Here is a 26,557-nt window from a genome sequence, read left to right as displayed (position 1 = left end):
AAGTGAAACTGACTGAAACCACTCCAAGCAGAGCAACATTCTTAGAATAACTTAAAGATAACTGTAACAGATTTACCACATTTATTTCAGAGCCTAATCTTTTTTTTTTTTTTGCATGTGACATATATTCTTGACTGGGTATTGCTCAAGTCCTGCCTGTTCTTGAAATATGTAGAACGATCTTGTGCATAGGAGTCCCTAATGTACTAGGTGTGTATGTAATACTAATAATTGATAGTATTGTTGCAAGTGAGCTTTGGTGAAGGTTCTACAGTCTCACATGATTGATATATAAAAACCAACGTCGTTAGGGACAGAGAATTGATACTGTTAGTTAGCTACAGTCAGTGTGGTATAGACCCCAGAAGCTGTAACTGTAATTAACAACTATCAATGGAAAACTACAAACTGGACCAGAAATATTCGTAGATTTCAAACATTACAAACCATTCAACTTCTGTGAATTACTTTGGATGTTATAATTTGTATGACAACATTAAATATTATTATCAGCAAAAGTCAGCCATGTGAGGCCTATCAAGCTAGCTAGCTACAGCAAGGTGTGACAATATCAACTCAGAATTAATTTGCCTGTCGTGGATCTGGATCATTGAAAAAATATTCAGTTCTGGACCAGATATAAGATTTAGTATTATTTGTAAGTTTGTAAAACTCTTGTATATAAATTATCATTTGTAATAACTATTAATAACAACTGTTATCAAAAGTTGTATTACTTTTATGTTTGTATATTAAAATATATTTGTGTTCAAAAAAGGAAACTGTGTACCAATCTTGTTGGCAAATAACATAAATTAAATACATATTGACGTTTAATTAACTACTAAGCTCAAATTAAAATTCTGGTTATTTGAAATAGTAATACATAACATACAGAACATAATAAATTGGAGACTCATCCAAAATAAATTATAATATGCAACATAATGGAAGAGAAAGCACTGTAATAATCTGCAAGTACCTCTTCCATGACCCACAAAATGAATGTAGTAACACGAGTACGATTATTTTACACACAGAGAGCATCACTGAATAAGAATAGTTATTTAAGTGAGAAGATGTAATTTACCATATCAGAAATTGCTAAACTATCTCTTCTGTTAGTAATACACAGTTTGTCCTGCAGCAGATTGCTTTAGCTGCATGACACACATGTCTGTGTCTTGATCTCTTACAACACAACAGTTTGAAGAATGTCATTAAAGTTAATAAAAATGATAAAAATGTATTATCATATAATTTCTTCTTGGAAATGTACTAGATATAAATAAATGAGAAATAATTAAATAAATTGGTTCTGTATATTTTAAGCCAGGAAATCTCAACCAAAACTGTTTATCATTTACATACCTGCACACTTAAGTGTTCCTAGATTACTGGGTTTACAGTTCTGAAATGTTGGACACTGCATATCTTCCACACACTGATCTGGTTCTTGAGCTTATGGATAAGGATAGGTTAACCAAAAGAGTGTTGGATCATCAAATTTCAAAATACATTCAAACTATCATAATGAAATTATTTTTATAGTGTTCTATAAGGCTACAAAAAATAACTTCCTTTTCTACTTGCATTCTATTGCCAGTACAAAAAAGACAGCTAATATATTACTTGTCTAGATTGTAATACTTTGAATAAAAATATTCAGAATGCATTTTCAATAAAATAAATAAAACTACTGATAAAAAAATAAACTATTATCCATACACTAATTTATGTATTCTAATCACATAATGTTATAATTAATTATGAATAAATACTTACGAATACAAGCAAGAAAATTGTTTGGATCTTTTATGAATCCTGGTTTACACTGACATCGAGGTATATGATCAATCACTATGCAGTCACTGTTAGCCCCACATGAAGCAAATCGACAAGCATCTGTAAGAAAGAGGCACAGGTATGCTTTCAAGTTATAATACATATTCAATCTATAAATGGTTTTAAAACAACTGATATTGAAAACAAATATTAAAAATTTAAATAAATATTTATAATTATGATAATACAAAAATCTCTAAGCATTGTTTAAATTTTCGCATTCCACATTGATATAATTGCTACCTTAAAATATAAAAAGAGATACAACTCAGTATAAAATAAAATAACAGACTAAAGAAATTTTCCCCTGTGTTTCTGTTACATAATAGACTTATAAACATATTAAGCTGCTGCCAAAAAATATTGTTTACTCAAAAAAAATTTAACTTTTGTTTATTAAGTCAGACTTTTGAGTTTGGACATTGATGCAACAATTATAAGGATTCTATTTTCACTCTAATTAAGGCATAAGAATAAAATTGTCAACCAATATGGATTATTAGTAGCAAGAAATCAAATAACAGTACCTTACATTTAGAAAAATAATATGTAAGAAATCTTATTCTGTGACTAATTAAAAGTAATATTAACAATTCTTATTGTAGTTTTTTTTACTTCTGACAAAAATAGAAGTCCTCCAAAAATAAACAAAATGGTTCTAAAATGGTAGCAAACATATTACAGGTATTTCCCATTGTGCTTCAAATTAAATTCTAAGTCATTTGGTAATTTTTGACACATAAAAATGAAACATTATTTATATATAATTTAAAGATGTAACATGTCTTTGAGAGTTTTTGAAAGTCAATGATATTATAAAGAAAATGTTAAATATTCCTTTGTATTAAAGTGTAAAATTACATTATGTGTAAGCTATAATTTTGAACATTATATGTTTTCCTTTTACAGTTGAACTTGTATACTATTGAAAGTTGTGCTAACTTACCAACGCAATTTTTAATTCCACTATTATCAGGTTTACATACATCTTGAGAATTTTTACAGTCCATGTCCTGTTCACATTCATCTTTGGTAGGTGCTGTCAATATATTATCATTATTAGTGTTATTTCATTCAAAACATAAAAATGCATATTTACCTTCCAAATTTTATCTGAGTGAAGAAAAATATATAGTGTACATATATAAACAAGAAAATTAATATAACAAATCAATATTTGTTATAAAATAGTCTTGCAAATTGCTAGACCTATGTATCTAAGGTCAGCAAATATCTGAAATATGTATGTATACAGTTGAGGTATTCCAACTTACGTTTACATCCATTCACAAGATTATAAGGATCTCCTTTGTGGTCTGGTTTGCATTCACAGATTATCTCCGAGTTTCCTAATTTACACATTGCATTAGGTCCACATGTGATAAAGTTGCATGCATCTAATAATAAAATACCCAGATGCATATTAAAAAATAAACATTTTAGACAAATATTTGCATATTACAAAATTTTTGCTCCCTCAGATACAAATTCAAAAAACTAGTAACGTAACTGAATAAATACCAAGTATACAAATGAATTTTTAAACACTACAAGAATTCATAACATAAATATGACCAGTAAGAAGAGAGAACCATCAATTACTTAGTAAAAAGAAGTTAAAAAAGTGTTCATTTTTATGTCCAAATAAGGATTTACTTTAAACAAAGTTTTTATGCAATGTTGACTAAATATGCAAACAATATGAACACTGTGTTGATTTGAGATTAATTGCCACATTTCTAGGATTAAATGTGAAATCTAGCAAATGTTTAAAATGGGTAACATAACATTAAAGATAAGGGAAATATGACTCTGTAAATGTGTGAGGATAAAATACAACCTAAGATTAAATTACACAGACTAATATTTTCTGAAAAATGTGTAACAGAATATCAAATAAGTAAAACGAATGCACAATTGTAATAATTTTTATAGGAGCAATTAACTTTCATTCATATACTCTGACTATTCTTCTTCATTGTCATTTCCTTTTCCTTGTTTGTGTGTTTTGTTAGCAGAATTAATGTGAATACTGAGTGAGTTGTCACTGGAAAAAACTTACCATACATCTATTTCTCACGTAAATCAATAATAAAAGCTTTTTCTCTCTTTTCATCAACAGAACGTAGTTAACCCTGGCTAACACTAAATATTTTGTTTAAAAAAAAAACTTACGTTTATTTAACCAATTTTAAAGTTATTTTACACTAACTATACTTATGAATGATTTAAAATAGTAAGTATCTTTGACCTGTAGCTGAGAAGTGTCCAGGCATCTGACTGCCTGAAAACAATCCAAATACTTAGGTGTTGATTAGTCTGTTAATGCATGCAGAAAAGGTTAATTTATGAGCCCACATTCAATTACTCTGTAATTTAATACAGAAGTGTAACATAGAGAAAACAGCTTTATGAGTTTTTCTTGTAAGTGTGTTTAAGGAATGATAATTTGTTTGTCTCAATGAGTGAAAATGTAACTAAGGGCATTCAAATGTTAAAATTTTGTATTGTAGAATATCTGTCAGTGACACTCTCAGAAAGTTTCTTTTTTAGTATTTTTTGTATTTTTATGATTTAGTTCGTGGATTAGTTTTTAGTGTTTGGATATTAATTAGTTTTCATATTGGTAGATTAAGAAAATGTCTAAGCTACTGATAATGGAGTCATATGAGATATCCATATTGGAGAAAGGTAAAACTGGTATCAAAATTATATTTGTGAATTTCTCTTTTATATACAGTTAAAATCCAAATTTCATTTGTTATGTTTAATTCTTAAAAATTTTCTTTACCATTCTATTCTTTTTCCTGTGTTAATTGTTACTGATATAATTTCATGGGACAAGGCAATACTGCACTAGGTTATTTAGTTGCTGTAACATTTTATTTATTAAAACATATATTTATTTTTAGTCAAGAAATAAAGCTAATTTTTCTAAATTCCAATCCTGACTTATATTTTTACATCAAATCTAAATTTATCTTTTTTTCTTTCCAATTTCTTATTTTAAAGGACTAGTAGCTGGCTTATCTCAATCATACTTGGACCAACTGACAAATGGACATCACAATATCTAAGCACCTTATGTTGATATAATAAAACATTGCACTGTATTCCATATGAAAAGAAATTTTGTTCATTCAATTTAAATAATGAACTAAGAATATTATTTGATAAACAGTGACATTTATCCCTTAATGAGCAACTGAAGAGTGAACATGAAACTCGATAAGATAGGTATCAGGAGTGAAATGTTGATCTAAAATCAGGTTTAATGTTTTTGGTGCACAAAAATATTCTTCTGTAGTTTTGAACTCATTCTTTCTATCTTTACATATGCTGTAAATATAGAGCAAACTTAATTAATTCTACAGTGCTCAAAAGTTTTTTAATGTATTTTTACCAAAACAATCCAAAGTGCCGATTTCAGTGGGTCGACAAACTTCATTTTTGCTACAGTCAGAGTCATCTTCACAGACATTTGGTAAGGCTGAGAAAAAAAAAGTTATATTTTGTATAAATAACTGAACTAATTCAAAGAACAAAAATATTATTTGTTATGTTTTATTCACAGTAAACATTATGTAAGTAACAATGTTCATTTCTTTACACATTACTAACCTGGTAGAATGTCATAGGTTTCACTATAATAATTAAAGCTAAAAATATTATACTGGTATTTAAGAGTTTAAAGCTTTTTAACATATACTTGGTCCTTCCAAGTTTTAAAAATGCTTTCTTTCTAAAACATTTTCCAATATTTAAAAAGTACATGTAAACTGGAAAGTTATTATACATTTATAGTGAATAAATCAATACACCCAAGTTCTAATAATTTTACAAATCATGACAATTAGAATAAAATAAATTCACTTACATGTACAGACATCACTGGGATTTCCAGTAGTTCCTTCAGGACATACACATACAGCTTGATGATTGTTTGCTTGACATGTAGCTGAGGGTTTGCACTTGGCATATATACAGATCACTATAAATCATGTATGAATGAAATAAAATTATTTACGTTTTTATTTATTTGTTCACACTATTTAATACTTCAATCTTAAAAATATAAAGTTTATTACTTTTTAAGGTTTAATTTAACCAAACACATCGTTAGAAACCTTTGAGAGAAATAACTAACTTTTTCTTTTCAAGTTCATGCAATTTCCTAGCAGTAAAAACTGTGTTTATAATTTCTGCTTATGCCTATATTTATAATTTAAATGCCACTTTATTTAATCCTATTAAGAATAGAATATGAAACCTATAAGTACGTTCATCTATTATTCTGTAAATTTTGGAATTCTCGTCAAAACAGCTACAAAAATTTAACAGTTACAGAGTGAAAATTATGCAAAAATATGTTGAAAGAAGTTTTTACTTACAAACACATTTTCTAACTTTATCCAAGTCTTCATGACAAACCTTATCAGGATCACAATTTTCATCATCATCACACTGATGTGGAACTACAAGATAACCAAATCTAAGTTAACCAAGAGAGACAAACATAATACACATCTCAATAACAGCTGCTATTATGAGTGTCATCAGAAAACTATCAAAAATCATAAAACTTCTTTTGAAAAACTTTTCAAAAACTTAATCTCTACAACTTGGAGATAAACAGTAAATTTAAAGCACCCCAAAAAACTGCAACTTTTAATTAATGGTGGTATAAGAAAAACTAATTACAAAAGACTTACGAGAATGATACAAAATTTCAAGAATCCAACACCAATAACTACAAGTTTCACTTTTTTATTTGTACAAACATGAAAACTTCACATGCAAATCATTTTTTATAACTTATTGAGATATTGAACAAAAATTAACATTTCCCAATAATACGTAACTCTATTAACACTTATAGTTCTTATTTGACCATTAGGGATTCAACTTTGCCCATCTAAGGTATGATCTGATTTTTTCTTGCTAGCTCCAGTCTTTTATATCCAACTTAATCACCCTTGGTAATATTTGTCTCATGATACTCTCCACCTACATAAATGTGTCCACTATCCTGGTATACTTATATTTAAGCATATTATTTAGATTATTTTATCACTTTTTCAAGACTGTTACCATCCCAGTCTCTAACACAGGCTCTTAGTGTGAAGGAAGGGCAGGAGAGTGGTAGTGGAGGCAAGTATTATTGGAAATACATGTTTTTCCAATCAATGTTTGCAGAGATTAAGAGTGGTATACGAGTGGGAAAACTGATCGACATCCCAAAAAAGGTATGCTTTCACCTTGAACTTAATTCATGTATCAAGGGTAGAATAGTATACGAGTAATCATCACTAGAGGCCAGCCCCAACAAGACAGCTGAGATTCCACTACTTGGGGTTGGAACTGAGGAGTTTTGGTACCTGTATCACACACTGGCGTCTAGGGCGATCAGATCTCTACATTATATACAGATATACTTTTGAACTTTATCACAACCTATAGCAACAGGTTATTCATTCCAAACCACCAGAATTATGAAGAAAAAGTGTGTGACACCAAAGCAAACAAACTTTCCACCTGAAGAAACCTGAAATGCATTACTCCATGCTCATGATGACAAAATTGTATGTTCATTATTCAAACAAAGAAACAAAATTCATCCAATCTGTAATTTTGAACATTCATACTCACTTCCCAGTTTAGGGGGCAAAAGTATTCCAACTGCCCCTCAAATGATGGGGAGGAAGTGGAACACTGCTCAATTAAGGACCCAGTGTGGAACTATTTTGCATTTGGAATTGCAAGAAGATAGTGGACCTCCTTGTATGAACAATATACTAACCTGTGATGACAAGAAACCCTCTTTAAGTAAAAATGTATCTCAAGATGGCTGGTATGGATATATAAAAGTTACCTATACCAGCTGTCTTTATATACAATATACTAATCAAATATTGATATGAGTAGGTTACCATGTAAACTGGTACTGCTCCTATCAACATCTAGGAAATCACTTGAACTCTGGATGAAAACCTCTATCCACCATCCCAGTGGCTGGAAACTGAGTACAGTAAGGGCTCCTTATCTCCACTAGTAGGACTGGACTAGAGGAGTGGACTGATGAGTTCTGAGGAAAAATCCTTACAAAACAGTGCAATAGATAAATCAAGTTTCCTAGATGTTTTAAAGCATAGCAACCTTGATTTATTCAACCCAATGATCAGCAGGAATGGGCAAGATCCCCTTTAACCTTGTTCATGATAGTCTGTAAGGGTCAATTTAGCATTAAATGGTAATACCATTTAGATAATTCCTATATGGTCTTCTGGAACACTTCATTTCCACAGAGCCTGTTGCAACTGGTATTAAGCATAGTTGAAATGGTTGCTGATGTGAAATTGGATGGATAAAAATAAAAGCTTCAGAATGGGATCCAGTGAATAGACAAGAGGAGAAAAAACAACAGAAAAAATATTCCTTATAATCTAGCAGATGTGGTCAAAGTTGCTACAAGTGGGAGGCAAACACCTCAGAAGAACCTAGTTAATTTGTGGTAATAATTTGAGAGAAAAGTATTGGGAAAAGTCTGTATATCAACCCACACACTTTCCTCCAGTAGGCAATTGAATTGGAATGTGACAAATTTGATGAATATATTAGCAAAACATAACGTTTAGGCACAACAAGGGATATGTTGGTCCATCTTGACTGTCCTATCCCTTAAGCCAAACTAAAACTAATAAAAATAAAGTTTAAAGCCAGCCCTTATCATTTACATATCTATCAAGCTTTCTTTTAAACTCTCTCAAATTCACTCGCTAAAAAAACATCTGAAGGCAACCCATTCCATAGGCCAAGCATTCTATTTGAAAAGTAAAACTGTTTTACCTGATGATGGCTTCTACCTTGTCTAAATCTATATTTGTGTGTCCTAGTTTTGTAATTCTCATAATTAAATACAAAAAATGTTGATGAATCAGCTTTATCAGTTCTTTTTACAATCTTAAATACTTCAATGAGTTCCTCTATAACTCATCTTTTTCAAGAGAAAATTTTAATGAACTTGACATTCCCTCATATGACAATCCCTCTATCCTAGTGTACCTATTTAAGTAATTCTTCCAAGAACCAATTCCAACAATTCAATGTCTTTTCTAAGGTAAGGAGACCAAGACTGAAAACAATACTCCAAAAGTGGCCTAACCAGTGATCTATGAAATGGCATTTTAATTTTTTTTAGACTTGTATTTCTGTAAATACAACCTAAAATCCTATGAACCCTACCACAAGCAACAGTGCACAAGCTTTGATAGCTTAAGACTCTGATCAACTATTACACTAAGACCCTTTTCTTTCATGACACTCATAGGTTAAAATTATGATAAATCCAAATGCATTATCTTGCATTTATTGTAATTAAAACCCTTCTGCCATTTATTTGGCCAACTCACTAAATTACCTAAATCCTCTTATAAAGCAGCAGCATCTTCTTCACAGCTAGCAACATCCAATAACTTGGTATCATCAGCAAATTTAAGTAATTTATTGACCATTCCTTAATCTATGTCACTGATGTAAATTAGAAAGAGCAATGGTCTTAAGATTGAGCCTTGAGGTACAATACTTGCAACATCAATCCACTTTCACTGAACTCCATTTATAACAACCCTTTACTTTTGTCCATCAAAACACTCTTCTATTCAATTAGGCAACTTAACCCAATACCTATAGTGATAACTTTCTTTACAAGCCTTTTAAGTGATACTTTGTTAAATGCTTTCTGAAAATCCAGATACACCAAACCTACACCCTTACCCTCACCCTACATATGCAATAACAATTTAAAAAACATGTCAAGATTTGTAAGGGAAGCTTTTCCTTCTGAAAAATTTATAAACTTTGTTAAATGACTTTGCGAAGTATCTTTTATCAGACTTTCCAAAACTTTCCCCACAACTGAGGTAAGGCTAATAGGCCTATAGTTAGAGGGACAACTTCTATTACCTCCATTGAAGATAGGAGTGACATTAGCTAATTTTCAATCTGTTGGTACTTGTCCACTATTCTACAACTTACAACAAATTGTTGCAAGTGGTTCACATATCCAGTCCTTGACTTCCTTTAAAACCCTCTGGAGAATATTATCCAGCCCAGGAGCCCTATCATTCTTAAAACTTCTCAATTTTATTTTAACAAGCTCAGAATTTATGCATTTGTCTTGTTCAACTTGGTTTTTATCTATCAATTGCTCAAGATGAGGAACACTGCTTAAGTCTTCATTAATAAAAACTGAAGAAAAAGCACAATATAATAACTTAGCTATTTCATAACCTTTATCATCCCTTGAAGGTTCTATCCCTATCCTAACATTTTGTTTACCTCCAATGTACTTAAAACTTCCTTGCTGTTAATTTTTATATTTTCCATCAAATGATTTTTTTCAGACATGGATGTCCTAATTTCCTCTTTAACCAACTTACTTAATCTTCTATAATACTAGTCAATTTAAAATTCTTATATTTCTGATGCTCTTCCTTAATTTTATCTCTTGTACCCCTTGTGGGCCAACATGGTTTTTAACTTTCAGTTACCTTTTTCTTTCTGTAAACAATATATTTGCTTTAAATACTGAACATTTTTCTTTAAAATTTTTCCACAATTGCTCAGTGTATTTAAATAAGTCCAATTCACAATATATAAATTTTGTTGCATCCCTTCAATATTTTTTTTTTTTTTAAATTTGGAATCAAATAATCGTTATTCCCAATTTCCATATGCAACAAAACATCAAACCCAATACAACAATGAACTTTTGCACCGAGGTGTTCCCCAATTTCCACTCTCTCAACTATTTCTGTATTAGAAGCTAACAATAAATGTAAAATAGCATTATTTCTAGTACATTCCTACATAAGTAAATTCATCTTCAACTGTTTCCAGAAACCTTTCTCCCTCATGGTTTAACTCTAGTAGTTTCCCAATCTATGTCTGAAATTAAACTCACCCATAATTATGACTTAACTTACAGCTGAAATCTTAACCTAACTGTAAAGGTTCTCAATAATTTCAACATTTTCATTTGGTGGTCTGAAATAAATTCCTACTAAAAATCTTTTCTCTAACATAAATTCAAATGGATTCAATCTCCTTACTCATATTCTTAATATTCTCAACTTCAACAAGATTAACTCATACTTTACATACAAAGTCACTCCTACCCCTCTATTAAATAACCTATAATCATGTATTTAAAAAGAATTCTGTCATCAAAATAATCTATATTTAATAATTCATCTGTTTTTTTCTCATACTTCTAGCATTACAATTAAGCCTATTCTTATAACTACATTTACATTTATTGTCAATGCTAAACTTTCCTTTACATCTCAATTTTGTTTCATTTAGTTTATCTTCGCTCTCACCACTACAACTGAGTTAATAGCACTTGCAAACCTGCCAGACCCATTCCTACTTAATTGTAAAAACTTCCAGTTCAAAAATGTTCCCTGCTCTCACTGAACTGATCTCATAATTTTAGCCTGCTAACTTGCTTATCCTTACATATTAATTTCAGCCTGGCATTTAGTCCTAGTGATTTACTTAAAATTTCATCTCTATAATTAATTCTTGGTAGTATTCCTGACACAATTAATTTATGGCCTTTATCTTTAAATGCTTTTATCAATTTCAATTAGCTCTTCTGGATAATCTTCAGCTTTTCCTCTAACCTTCAAACTCCACACATAAATTGAACATCCTCACTACCAGATTCCTTACAGGTTCATAGTAGTCCAGAGTTCCCAAATAAAACCCATTCTTTACACCAACTGCACCTTACAAACTTGGAATGCTTAACCCCCTCCAAACTAGTCTTAACCATTGTATTGTTTGTAAAATTAAAACAAACACTTGATTGTGTGATTAAATACCAGTCGCCTGTTGTTAAAACTGTTAAGCTCAAGTTTGGCAATTAACTGGTTTTCAGACTGTATATATTAAATATAAGAACACATTTCATTTGCCTTACAACCTCACTGCAAGTTGAATTACAACTAAGCCTAATGAACAGTTATGCATACCAAGCTTAATCTAATAATATACTACACATTACACTACTAAAATAAAAATTAAAAGCTTATACCTGCTATTTTAGTCTCAAATCTTACTTAATGTTGTTACTTTTTTAATTCTAATTTTAAAGAAAAAATAATAAAACCAAATGACATTCAAGAATCCACAATATTATCAAAGCAAAACCTTCTAATGCTGAATGATAATTAATCCTAAAGAACTGTTACATATACTAAGCCAAATCTAATGTTATTCAACATATTACCTACTAAAATCTAAATTAAAAGCTTTTACCTACTAGTTTAGTCCCCACTTTTACTAAATATTGTTATTTTTGTTATTCAACTCTAATTTTAAAGACAAAAATAACAAAACTAAACAGCATTAAAAAACCCACATTATAAGAATTTAGCTTCCTAATGTTTTTCTTTTCAAATAGCACCTTCTATTACTCTTTGAGAGAATAATTAAGGTGAAGAAGTGAAATGAATGACCAACCCTGATGCCAGAGCCTGAAGTAACAATGGATCTGTGGTGAAAGAATTCCAGGTGTCCAGAAAATGTTATAATCTCACTCCCACAGACCCCAACAATATAGGGTGATCACCAACACCACTGGTGACAATCTGCCCAAGCAGAAAAGCCTCAAAGATAAGGACATAATCTATTTTATGTACCAATAGATTAAGGAGCAGAAGTTAGGGGTTAAGAAACACATTGAGCAGTTGCATTATGATTTCCAACAGAAGTCAAAGTAAGTCTAGAGGCTGACAACATCAAGAAAAAATGCAAATTACCAACATCAATTTCAACACTTCTGGAATGCCCAACAAACATCAAAGGAAAAAGAAAAGGAGCCTCACATAACTTACAGATGGCAAAACCAAATAGAAGAACTCCCTCCAATAAGGTATTTCTACCGAATAAGTCTCAACAACCTACAAGCCAGAAAATCAAAGAAAGAGCAGAGCTAATAATCTTACCAAGATAAAAGTCAGCAAAGGACCCAATTCATTCAAAAAGTGATGTAAAGAATACTGATAGGCTTCTGACAAAATATGGAGAGAAAATAAATATCTCAAAACAGTAGTAAGAGGTCAAATAAACCCAAGAAAATTGTAATCTGTTCAAAGTGATCACAGGGTCTACTCTGAAACCTCACATAACCAAACGAGTACATGTCTTCTTGGCAGTGGTAAACCAAAACATGCTGTTCAAATAAACATAGGAAACAATGCATAGTTATCCCATAATGTAATTGAACAGTAAACCTCACAGCACAAACAGCAATATTAGGTAAAGGAGGAAAAACTAAGTAGTCATCACCAGACCTTTCAACCATCAAGAAGGAGTAGATTCAAAGACAATTAGAGAAAGCCCCCAAATCTAACAAATTCAACTGACTAACTGAAGAAATGAAGCAGAAGGTGCCTTATACAAACTGGCCTCATGAACATCTGACACAGTAAACAAAAGGAACTGGGAAATAGAGTCTAAATTCTATCCAGACTGTCCTGGATCATCTTCAAAAGCAGCCTCAGAACCCACTGTAGAGACACCTCCAAACCACATATATGTCTCCATTCACAATAAATCATATCACGGATAGTCTCAAATAAAAGTAACCTTTGAGTGATGTCAAATAACAGGGGTGGAATAGAGTGGGGCTTATTAATTCCATGCTGGAAACAGTAACCTGTGAATTTATGCCTAAAAGACAGCATGTTGCAATTTTTTTTTTAAATAATAATTATCAAATATAAATTATGTAGAAAACTACTACGTGATAAAAAAATCACAACTGAGGATGTTAAAATTTGCAGCACCCCTGTAGAGAAACCCATGTCTAAATGCTTTGTTGAGAAAAAGTGATAAAATTATTTGAGGTGCTTATGTAGAGTACCAGGATATAGAGCACATTGAAATAGATGGAGAAAATCATGAGACAAATATTGCCAAGGGCAACTGATTGTGGTATGAAAGACTGAAGAAAGCAAGAAAAATCAGACTAGTGCTTAGGTGGGCAAAGTTGAAACCCTGGTGGTTGGGTAATAGCTATAAGTGGCAGTGGGGGGTATAGATATTTTACTGATCAGTTCTATAAATAACAAAGTACAATTATACTTTGTCCAGGAAGCAATAAATGATCGTTATTTGTGTCATTTTAACCACAAAATAACAACAAATTTACTGATGTTGTAAGATAATTTCATTTAATAAACCCAAACAATTTCAGATAAGTTGTTTCCCAATTCAGTATTTTCTTTAAAAAATTAAACTTGTAAGTTTTTAATAATTATATTGAAGTTACAAAAACGAAATCCTAATTACTGAAAGGCCTATACAATTTTAGTTTCCCTTTTTCATGAAGGACGTGATGCATAAGTCTTACAAAGCAAAAAATGCATTGAAGTTCATTTTCAAATACCTTTATAGAAATGTTATAATAAACATAACTTATTTCATTTTACCTACTCTTCAGAATGTTGTATATTCACACTTGAAATGCTGATTTTTTACATGACTTACAAATAGTATCATTTCTAAGAAAAACACACACTCATCAATGATATTGAATAAAAAAGAGTAACTTGTAAAACAACTAACATAGTAAGAAGAAAGAATTTATAACAATAAAACATACCTTGAGTGCACCAAAATTACATGGTTTTTCATTATAATTCATGTTTATATGTTTTTTTAAGAATTATTGTAAACTATCTGTGCATAAACTTATTTATAGAGGAGACAACGTTTCCTTCTTTACTTATAACTATCAATAGATAGTTATTCTCTAATTCATTGAATATGGTTATACAATAAAAGCACAGTTATGTTCATTGAACTTATATTCAAAGGAAAGTTTCTGGGAAAACATGCCTATCAACAAACCTTAGTCATAAAAACTATTTAATAGATTTCCAAACACTAAACACTTTCTATATACAAATATAGTATTTTCAAACTTTCTAACCACATATAACTTTTTAAAATATATTCATTCTTGGATACTAATTGGTGCTTAAACTTACAAGTACAGCCATTATCTTGATCATAGGGGTTTCCAATATATCCAGGTTGACAGGTGCACTGTGCCCTATGAATGGAAGCTGTACATACAGTGTTGGGGCCACACAACATTCCCAAACATGCAGCTACAACAAGATAAAAATAAAAACTTGATCATCTGATGTGAGATTCAGAAAAAAACAACTGTACATTATAAGGTACCTCTTTAAATTATTGAGGAAAATAAAACTTATGAAATGTTGAAATTCACAGTTTATATTTTTCTAAACTATGAAATCAGATTGATTAATCACATAAAACATTTATAAAACTGACATTTATAACAAAATTGGACCAATAAAAGCTTTAAATTATTTCTTATCAGTAAATCTTTTTCAAAATAAAAATATATTTAATATTTTAAACAGAGCAAATCACATAACAGCACCAGATAAATGTTGAATATTATATGCAAAAATTTGGATATTTTAACTTACGTAAGCAATCTTTAATTCCATTTTCATTAAGTTTGCAAATGTCTTCGTCTGGACATTGTCCATTAGTTTTGCACTTGTCAAGAGCTAAAAGCAGTAAATATACAAATCTTGAAATATTCAGTAGAACCGACAGTTACTTAAGTAAGCAATCTTTAATTCCATTTTCATTAAGTTTGCAAATGTCTTCGTCTGGACATTGTCCATTAGTATTGCACTTGTCAAGAGCTAAAAGTAGTAAATATACAAATCTTGAAATATTCAGTAGAACTGACAGTTACTTACAAATAATAAAATTATGAATAACAGAGATACAAAATACACCAGTATTGTTATACATTTGCAGTATGCATATACTACATACATTATTCTCATATGATATACATTTCTTATCTACAAATATTTCAATTTTTCTAAATCCAGCTAAGGTCAGGAGTTAAATTCAGTTATTCAGCTAATGTGTTAACACTTGTAGCTTGAGTAGCCAACAAATATATCTGTTGTTTTATGGAATAGTTGCATAGTGTCCTACCTGCCTTTTTATGGAAAACATTTTGAAAATGTAACTTGAAACAGATATACTTTATTCTGCTGCCCATTTCCTGATTCATCAACTACAGAAAGAATGTGTTTATTTTTGGTATCTATCTGACTGTGGAGTAAGACTCTTGCTTTGCTATAATGTTACCTACCTGCTAATTACACACAATTTGTTTTCATTTCATTTCACTCTTAAGCTAAATTTGTTTTTCAGTTTAAATACAATTTGGGCTATATATAAAAAAATATTTTTTGTAATAGTTCAATCTTTTTTTTGAATGTTGTGTTGACCTGTAGAGAATGTTCGTTTTTTTCACTAAAATTAAAATTTAAATGTTATTTTTTCTGCTTGATTTCCTTGTAAACTAATGACACAGCTCTGCAAGTTTTGTCTTTGACAGCTTTTGACTCCACGTGCAGTTTTGTTATAAAACAGTTCTCCAAAGAGTAACTACAAATTTATTAGTTAATTTACTTAAGAACAGACAGGTAAATTACTCTCTGTGCTTTAATGATTAAAATAAAGGCCTCATAATTAATTATTACTATGAGTAAAACATTTAAATAAATAAACTACATCAACATATTACATTCATGTAGGAATTACTTAAGTTGGCAAAAATAACAATTCTTAATATGGTTGAAAAGATAATTATCAAGAAGGATAAATTGCATTATAAAAAAAGACCATACAAAATAATTTAAATTGATAAAAATTCTGAAAATTAGAAAAGAACAAAATATATGATTATCTAAAGTTCTTTTCATACCAAATTTTCAATCTAGTTGGCATTTCGTTCTGTTTTTTTGCCTAGTTTAATATTCTGAGAGTTAACAATCCAGATGGTCCAAAGTATTTTTGCATTACATTTATGGCTATAAACTGACTTTATAGCCACAAAATTAATTCATTTTCACAATTTTCTTGTAACATTCCTGAAGTATGCATATACAGTTTTTCACTGCAAATAAAGTGAAAATTGTTCCTTCATACAGTGCCCTTTTAATTACTGTGGCTAATTTTTTCATATATATAAATATATAAACATACTTACACACAATTAAACCTGAAGTCTGATAAAACTGTTTCTTTACTGAATAAAAGGTCTCAACGTTTTTATTTTACAAATTATTCAGAATAAGCCACATGTGAGAATAAAATGATTTATCAACATAGGAGCAAATCTTATTCTATGTTTTATAAATCAAGATACAGGTTTTTACTAAATTTACCAAAATGTTATTGCAATAAAAGTAAAACAAAATAGAAAATATTAGTAATATGTATAGAATTTTCCTGAATAACTGCATGAGAACAATGAAGTTCATTCAGCAACACAATTATTAAAACTTTAACAGTAATTTTCTACAAGTAAATTGGCAATGAATAATAAGAAAGCAGTCAACAGTTTACTGCATTTATTAATGAATAATCTAAACATCCCAAGAGGAATTACTTACGCAAGCAGCCCGTTTGTAGATTGTTACCATCACCTTCAAAACCAGGTTTACAAGTACACTGAGCTTGATGGTTAGAAGCAATGCATTCTGCATTGGAACCACACTGTTTGTCCTTACAAACATCTGAAAAGCATTTGGCTTTTTACTGGAAATCCAATTTGATATAAGAAAAATTTAAATTTTAAAAATAATATTCTTTTCATTGTTATTATCTCTCATGAAAACAATTTGAATGGTCATAGTATTCAAGTCAATTTCATAAGTGATTGACATCAATACGTTCTCATTGTTAAAATAAGCATCAATTCTATCTCCTTGACAGCAGAATCATGTCTATGGGAAAATGTTTTGACAGCAAAACTTTGTGATTTAATCTCAATGGAGCTATAGTTGTAATGATTCTCCTAATCAACTACTGGCAAAGTTAGTTTTTAACATTTGTTTCATGGAAAAATTACTCTTCATATTTTGATATAATTAGTGACTTATCAATGAAGGAATTAAATGTAGAGTATATTTATATGTAGGATGATTCAGGAATTCAGTAATTAGTAAGTAATTTAGAAATGGAGAGGCATAGGAACATAACTGTTAGTGATCATGATGTGGGTCTATCCTGTGACAATATCATTAGGGTTATTGTTTAGGTAGAGTATTCATGATGAAACTTTGTAGAAGGGATGGCAACTGCCTGTTGTGAAGACACATGTGTAGAGGATGATGTTTCAAAAGTCTTCTGCCTTTCGTCTTTAGGTTAGAAAGACAGAAGACTTTCAAAATGTCACCCTCTACATGTGTCTCCACAACAGGCAGTTGCCGTTTATTCTATAAAGTTTCATCATTATGGTTATTCACAGCATTTTTTTTTAAATTGTAAAAATGTGCAACATACTTCAAAAATATTAATAGCAAAGTTATAGACAATAACAAAAATGACCGAAAATCACTCCTGCTGAACAACAATTACAAGCATAAACGTATCCTTTCCACTTCGTACCTCAAAAGGTTGAAATTAAACAACAGTAAAGGTTGCTACATAAATTTAATTTATAACATCAAAAATTTTCATAAGTAGATCACTGCACCTTTAAAGGGTTCAAAAGCTTAAAAGCAGTAAAACCAAGGTCCAGAAACAACTGCAAAATTGAAGAATAGAATTTTAACATGGTTTTCCTGCATGGAAAGTGTCACCAGAGTGCTTGCTATTGCCAGATATTTTGTCAAACCATTAGAATATAAATTTCATTCAATCACAGGAAGGAACTGTATGTCAGGGGCTGCATATTACAGGTTATTTTACATATAGATGTTATGGGAGAAGACTAAGAATATGAACCAATACTGACGATAAAGCTGCTGTAAGAGCACCTGGGGCATCATTTTGAACATGGCTACAGATTGTTTGCAATAATTTTATAACTTTATTCAGATTTTTACCTCATCTGTATTTATGTTGATATCTTTTGTTGTTGTGGAGCACTTTTGGTAAGTTTTCATTAAAAGTATTTCATTTCTTACTGTCTACACCTTTGTAATTGACATTTTTGGTGTAGGATGAATATTAATAAAAGTTTTAGAGGACATGATCTCAAATGGCTTCAGTGATGATGTCACAGGGTAGACCCTTAACATCTCATTTAATAACACTAAAAACTACATTCCTATACTTTTCCATTTCTGAAGTATTTGTTTATGAAGATAATTATGGAATCATTGAGTGTATGAGATTTCCAGCACAGTACTGTTCTTTTCATTGCATTTATGGAGCTCTTCTTATTAGGCAGTTATAATTCAAGTACTAATTTACACTTTCATTTTTTTTAAATAAATAATAGCAGAAAACTTTTTTTTTATTTTACATACATTTTTATTTCTATTATTAGACATTTGTATGTGTTTGTGTTTTTTCTTGTAACAAAGCCATACTGGGCTATCTGCTGAGCCCACAAAAGGGAATCGAACCTCTGATTTTAGCATTGTAAATCTGTAGACTTACTGCTGTACCAGTGGGAGACTAGACATTTGTGAGGAGCAAACGTTCTTTCTGCTAGCTGATGTCACTTTAAGCTATCATGATCAAATGTGAATTTTTCTAATATTTGAACTTAACATTAAGAGCTGAATTACCTATGAAAGTCATATACTTACATTGTAGTTATGGCAAAGTTATTAATAAGATTATCTGCTGTTGTCCCTTATTTTAAAGTGCTAACCAGAGGAAGATAGCCAACAATACCTGTGTCAACTATTAGGCTATCCTTTAAAAACAATTAGTACAATTTACTACCCCAATATATTGTTCTCATGGCTGAAAGGATGGGCAGGTTCAATTCTGTAACCAGCAGATTGTGAATTGAGCACTTTAACCACCATGCCCTCCATGGTATTTAATGACACACATACAAAAAGTGTAGTTTATATGTACAAATATTCAATGCTGACTTAAAAAAAAAAAGGTTAAACAGTTTCTTAAGAATTTTCACTAAGTGATATAATAAATTGCATGTTACAAAAACACCATGACTAACCAACACAATCTTTAATTTCTTGTAAATTCTCCTTATGGCACACTTGGCTTGGTAGGCAGTCATCATCTGTTGTACAAATGTCACCTGTATTTAATAAAGTAATAATCAGTTCAGTGACTTTCCACATCCAATAACTTAACAGTGTATCTTTATGGAATTATAGTTACAAGCAGAAAGAAGATATACAATTTGTTTTCATTATTTCACATAAACTACTTCAAGTTTATAAAACTATTAATTTATTAAGAGTCTCAAATAAAGAGCAATAAATTCTTTTTATAAAATGTAAACATACACTAATCTCTATACAATGGTCTGATATTGTTCAAGAATACTTATTAGATTTACCTTGAAGGAATATCACTGACACTAATTTTTAGTCTGACTGACTTTTCTTACTAACAGACAGAAATGTGGAGTAATAGTATTTTTACAGATTGTCCATAAAAGTAAATGATAAAGATATCTGATGTTTCAAATAGGAACAGGCTACAATAAAATATGCTATCATTAAATCAAGCTATATTTAAATACTGAAAAAGAAAAGTACAAAAGTGGAGAAAGATATGAAATAACTTACGTTTGCAACCATTAATTTGGTCATATGGGTCACCTGAGAAACCAGATAAACATTCACAACTTGAAGTGTGTCCTACACCAAAACATTGGGCATTTGGACCACATTTCCTTTTGGAGCAGATATCTGAAAATAAAGAACAAATTTAGTTTTATATTTACATTACTATTATTATAATAGAAAAATCCTGATATTAAGCAACTTTTATAATTTAACCCTTAAGTCTAGACAATAAGCACATTTACTTACTCTATTGTCAAGTAAATGTAAAGTTCTCTGGCAGTCAAAACAACTAATACATTCTGTCAAACCCTGACAGGTGCCATGCCCACCTTCTATATTTTTCCTTGAACTTTATAACATACATGTATCTACTACACATACATGTATAAAGTCATTAGAAAAACGTTACTGTACACAATAATCCAACAACAGTTATTTTAAAACTGGCAAATAGTTGTTGTCACTGTCTAGAGTATTGTTGACTGATTTATCCACTATAACACTTAAGAATGTTTTCTTAAATAAATGTGTGAAAGTTAGAGGATCAGTTAACTAATTATGTATTCTTCATGTGTTAAAATATATAACTGAAAGTTTTAAACATTTTACAGAAATATACATCACATTTTGCATTAGTCCTCAAGACTTGCATGAAGGCAAGATAATTTTGTTAAAGATGCTGTAATTATACTTTGAGGAAATTGTTGACTTGTGCCGAGATAATTCATATAAAATAAAGAACAGTGAAGAAATATAAAAAATTCAGAATTAACCATATGTGAAAAAGAAAAGATATGAAATTAGAATATAACCAAAAGAAGACATTTTAAAATATCCAACAACATATTAACCAGTATGTACATTTTTTCTATTTCTTAATTTTAAACATTTCTTTTCACTCTATGCTGATGATAATATATGCAGTCAGCAATACACTGATAGAGAAAATAAGAAATAAACATTCACTTTGAGAAAAACTTTTGATACTAATTTAGGTTCTGTAGGTTATTTAAATGAAACATGAAAACTATTCTTATACTTAAAATTAAAACCATCTTGCACTTGAACTATTAGGGGCTTGAGTGTCAATAACTAAATAACTAAATAACATATTTGTATTAAAAAACAAAAGAGCAATTACAAAGATTGCAAACTATTGTTCCAGTGCAAGTTTTTGGATTTTCAGTTGCAGTGTGTGTCTGAAATTAGGTCCTAATTCAATCATTTTTGGTGCAGTTATCAATAACAAACCAATAAAATTCCCTATATCTTCATTATAAAAACATCTGAAAGGGATCCAGAATAGATCTGTGGAGGACTATCGTATGGAGACACCATATCTTCTTTAAAACTTTCACGTCAATAAATTCATTATTTTTCGAGATTTGTGCATGGACATACATAAAGACACAAATGCAATACCATAACCTCCATCTCCAGGAGCAAGAGTTATAATGTCATTCTTTGTGTACAAAATACTTATAGTCTTTAACAAAGTCTTACACATTTTTGTGGTGATATGTTAAAAACTCTCATAGTTACAGTATGTATTGTTGTAATTGTTTCATTCTCAAAACAACGTTGTGTAAATACATAAGCCCAAAGTGAAAAGGTTAAACAGTACTATTTTTAACAGTTACAAATGTCTATATAATCAAACTTTTCTTAATGATTTAATTTTAGGTAAATGTTCTTTAGAATGGATCTTAGCTGAAATGCTAATATTTATGTTATATTTATTTTAAAAAGATGAAAGATAAGCATTCTAGAGGATTCAGGATCGCTTCCTCCCCAAGATAAGCATTCTAGAGGATTCAGGATCGCTTCCTCCCCAAGATAAGCATTCTAGAGGATTCAGGATCGCTTCCTCCCCTTTCATAATTTTGGGCCTTTATGATCCAAAGCACATCTCCTTTAAATAATAAATAATTTCAAGAAAAGCTTTTATTTCCTGCATCTACTAGCTGCAGACAAATAATTTATATTTTTATATTAAGTCTGATGTATCATCTGGCTTCATCAATACAAATGACATATGCTAAAATTAGATGGTGCCTATCTAGGTGACCACACCCACTTTCCAAATCCTAGACCTGCTACTAGACAAACATATGAAAGATACACTAACCCATACAATCCTTAATTCCAGAATCTGTAGGCTGACACACTTCTTCTTCAGAACAGTCATCATTCTTTTGACATTTATCTTCTGGAACAGCTACAAAGTGATAAATAGTCATTGGATGTTTAGAAAGTGAAACATATTAATGCATCTGAGCCAATTAAAATTAATTAATTTAGATGTACTTATTTAACAATAATGCAATTATTATATACTATGTTATAATTTTGAAATGTAGACCATATTTCAACAAATGAAGTATAATATTCTTTCTTCAAAAGTTTTGTCTGTCTTCACTCTTTAAGAAAACGAAATGTGTTAACACAATAAACACAAAAAGTATGCAACAACTAAGACACATTTCAGTACTGTATATATATTTCAAATGTACTAAATAATTTTCTATATACCAAAATAACAGACAAATATCCTCTATTTTTTTTATCAGCAATGTGTAGGTTTACAAAAGTTTTTTTTACATATTAGTAATTCAGAAAGAGTTATAATAACCATGATACATTTTTACATTATCATTAATTGTTTTTGTTAAATGGCATAAATACTTACCCACACAGCCTTTATTAAGGTCTGTTGGGATTCCACTAAAGCCAGGCAAGCACTGGCATTCAGGTTTATGATTTTTACCAATACATTCTGCATTAGGCCCACACCTAGTCTTCTCACAAACATCTAGAAATAAAGCAGTGAAGGTTCTACTTGAAATACATTTTGGTAGGTATCAGAATATATACAATTACATCAGGTAAACAAAGTTACATATATATAAATGTTATATAGAAAAGAGTGCCAACATTTAAAAATCAAATATATATATATATTCAGAGTAGCATACGTTTTGTTTTTTCTTACCACTGTAACAGATAGTAAAAGGGGCTTCAGATACAGAGTTTAACTGCAAAAAGACAATAAATAGTTGCAAAACAACTGGCAGTGGTTGCCCAAAAATAACCTCACTGTTTGTGAGTTAGACAACGTGAAAGTCTAAGAATAGTAGAAGGACAACTTCAAAACAAAACCTACATCTTTGTTGGTTACTGTGTTTATGGTACCCATTGAACTAACAAAGCAGTAGCTACTTGGATATGAAAGTAGAATGGGTTTTGCACAACAAACCTCACCAACTTTAATATATTAAGCAGGTAGGTAGTTCAACAGACCAGCAACCAAGCCATGTAGCACAATGAGAACAGGCAGGTTATGCTACAGGAAGTCTCAAATCACAATTTTGCACACAGATGACCTTAGGATGATGGCCATTCTTCACTGACAATAGCAGATGTAGGATTTATGTTTTGCTAAGGTTATAGAGCAGAGCCTTTCAAATATAGTACTGTTCTCCTCAAGCTGGAAACAGGGGACTCAAAAAAACCCTCCCCCTTCTTATACCTGCCAGACTTCTGCTTTGACTGCTCACCCATAAAGCAACTCAATGAATTTCAAGTTTCCTACTTAAAATTCATTTGCAATATCAAGTGGCAGAACAGAATTTTCAACACTGAAGTTCTTAAGAAGTGCTGCATCCAAGGTATTAAAAGCATAATTACCGGCCTCGAGCACTATTGGTTCAGACATATGGTTTGCATGGAGGATACCTGCATATCAAAGGTGGTATTCTACAATCAGTTAAGCATAGGACTATACACCACCTGATGGTCCATGCTAGATATAAACACACCCTTAAGAGCAACCTAAACATGTGAGAAAGCACCACCCTGAACAGACCCAAATTTAGAAGTCAAAGTCACATAGCAGTTTTCACATTTGAGGATAATAAAGTAAGATAATTACAGGACAAGTAAACACATCACAAAGTTTGTGGCTCAATCCAACATTGACTACACCTGCAACATTTGTAACTATATCTGTAAGTCAAGAATTGGTCTTTCATCTCACGTGAGACAACATCAATCAAGTAACTGATCTATCCATTCTTATTATCATTATTATTGCTTTGCTAACCTTTGCTGAATACTCATTCATCAAAGCAATGAGAAAATCCACCTATATGTTTGTTTATATATTATTATTTAATTGATTAAATAAAAAATCAAGGGGTACGTTAATATTTCTACCATATCATATACATCTTTATTATTGATTTAAATAAAATCAGTTGTATTTTTAAAACTTTGTGAAATGTATGCAAACATTTAACAAATCATTTTTTAAAATAAATATTAAAAGTTCACCTTTAAAATAAAATACTTAATAGTGAAAACAGTTTAATAACTTAATTAATCAACTGTTTTGTCTGGCTTGATGAAACAGAAAACATATTAGTAACCTCCAAAATACTAAATATACAGTTCTTGGTCCATTACTTTGTTAAAATATTAAGTACGCCCACAATTCAACACTGACCAATTAAATACTGGATATACATAGAAAAGGCTGGATTAAAGGTTTTATTGGCTCTAGGCTTTTCATCTTATAGAGACCCCCTTGAGACAGAACCTCTATGTGAAATACATTTATAGCCATAGCTTGAAGCCCTCTAATTGGTGTGAGGCCCTGGGCTTTAGCCCAATAAGTCCATGCTTAAATCCACAGTTGTACACAGTAACCTTCTATGTCATTTAAAGTTTCCAAGGTAAATATTCTTATATGATTATATGTATGTATATATATATGTATGTATATATTTGAGCTCACTATTTCCTATGAAACATATGATCCAATATATATATACACCATTTAATCAACGAGTAATACCTTATAAAAAACAAACAAACACTTATGTAATTCTCAATAGTTCCAAAATTCATAGACAGTCATACCAAAGCACTTTCTAACTCCATTTTCATCAGGTTTACACAACTGGCTAGCAAGACAGCTATTGTCATCTTCACAAGTATGAGGTGCTGTAATATGCAACATCAACTTTGTACTTAGAAATAATTATAAGCTCTTACAATATAACCAAAATTCTAAAAAATAAAAGTGATTCTTGCATAAGATTGTAATCATACTGTAGAGAGAAAAAAAACAAAATTTAAGATAAATACCAATATTTGTATTTTTTAAGAGGAATACCTTTTCTATTTCATTAATAATGTTAGGCCAAAGAAACAGAAGTTTTGGTATTATGATATTTAATATAATCAGTTCTTCATTATTCCAGAAGGAAGTAATTATATATTTAAATACAGTTCTGTAACAAGTACAATGAAAAAAAGAAAAAGAAAGAAGCTAGTATTAAAAACATGTTTTAATAAAAATATATGTACATTTAACACAATAATTGTAAAAAAACTCAAATTCAGAGTTATAAGTCACAGTCACATAATTTTCTTACGCTGACATCCTCGACTTGGGTTTTTAGGGTCTCCAAAGAAACCAGGTAAACAACTACAAACTACAGGATGACTGTCCTTATTACACACAGCATTTGGTCCACACTGTACATTTTTACAGACATCTGTAGAAAATTTTAATACATAAGTGTTATTTAGATTATTACTAAAACAAAACTAGCTCTACTAAACTAATTGTCCACTACTGTAAGCAAAAGAGAAAAAGAAATAGGAATGTTACTGTAATAATAGCAAAAAATCAACCATTTATGCAGTACATATTTTATACTACAGTAAACTACATTAAGAAAATTCTGATTCTTTTTGGCAATGCTCTCAACTTAGTTATTATAAGCCATTTGTATTTTTTGTTGAAAAAATTACTGAGAGTTTTTCAGTTAATCATACTTTATTAAGCTTTTTATGTACTCATCAAAACTACTTTATTGATAAAGAATATTTCAAGTTTCCTCACAATTAAAGGCTATGTTACTGGGTTTAGCAATCATTATTTCATTACACTGACATATTTTACAAAACATAACCCTGAACTACTACTTCTCAAGCATCAGATATTATCATTAAGCATGGTAGCATTAACAGTATGGACTGAAAAGGAAAAATATGGTAGCCAA

General features: G+C 30.3%; 1 protein-coding gene across 1 annotated transcript in view; it reads right to left on the bottom strand.

Moving 5' to 3' along the window:
- The window catches only part of LOC143245504 (uncharacterized), a 357,087-nt gene that overhangs the window by 150,730 nt on the left and 179,800 nt on the right, over positions 1 to 26,557 (bottom strand). The window contains 16 exon segments of the mRNA XM_076491867.1: positions 1,372 to 1,461; positions 1,786 to 1,905; positions 2,792 to 2,884; positions 3,120 to 3,242; positions 5,249 to 5,335; positions 5,723 to 5,836; positions 6,237 to 6,320; positions 14,907 to 15,029; positions 15,381 to 15,464; positions 17,379 to 17,501; positions 19,907 to 19,990; positions 20,487 to 20,609; positions 22,615 to 22,704; positions 23,176 to 23,298; positions 25,407 to 25,490; positions 25,925 to 26,047. Of these exon segments, the coding sequence (XP_076347982.1) occupies positions 1,372 to 1,461; positions 1,786 to 1,905; positions 2,792 to 2,884; positions 3,120 to 3,242; positions 5,249 to 5,335; positions 5,723 to 5,836; positions 6,237 to 6,320; positions 14,907 to 15,029; positions 15,381 to 15,464; positions 17,379 to 17,501; positions 19,907 to 19,990; positions 20,487 to 20,609; positions 22,615 to 22,704; positions 23,176 to 23,298; positions 25,407 to 25,490; positions 25,925 to 26,047 (1,668 nt within the window).

This window comes from Tachypleus tridentatus, chromosome 2, assembly GCF_004210375.1.
Source record: "Tachypleus tridentatus isolate NWPU-2018 chromosome 2, ASM421037v1, whole genome shotgun sequence".
Lineage (NCBI taxonomy): Eukaryota > Metazoa > Arthropoda > Merostomata > Xiphosura > Limulidae > Tachypleus > Tachypleus tridentatus.
The sequence above is the reverse complement of the archived record's forward strand: the minus strand, read 5'-3'. Positions and strand labels throughout refer to the sequence as shown.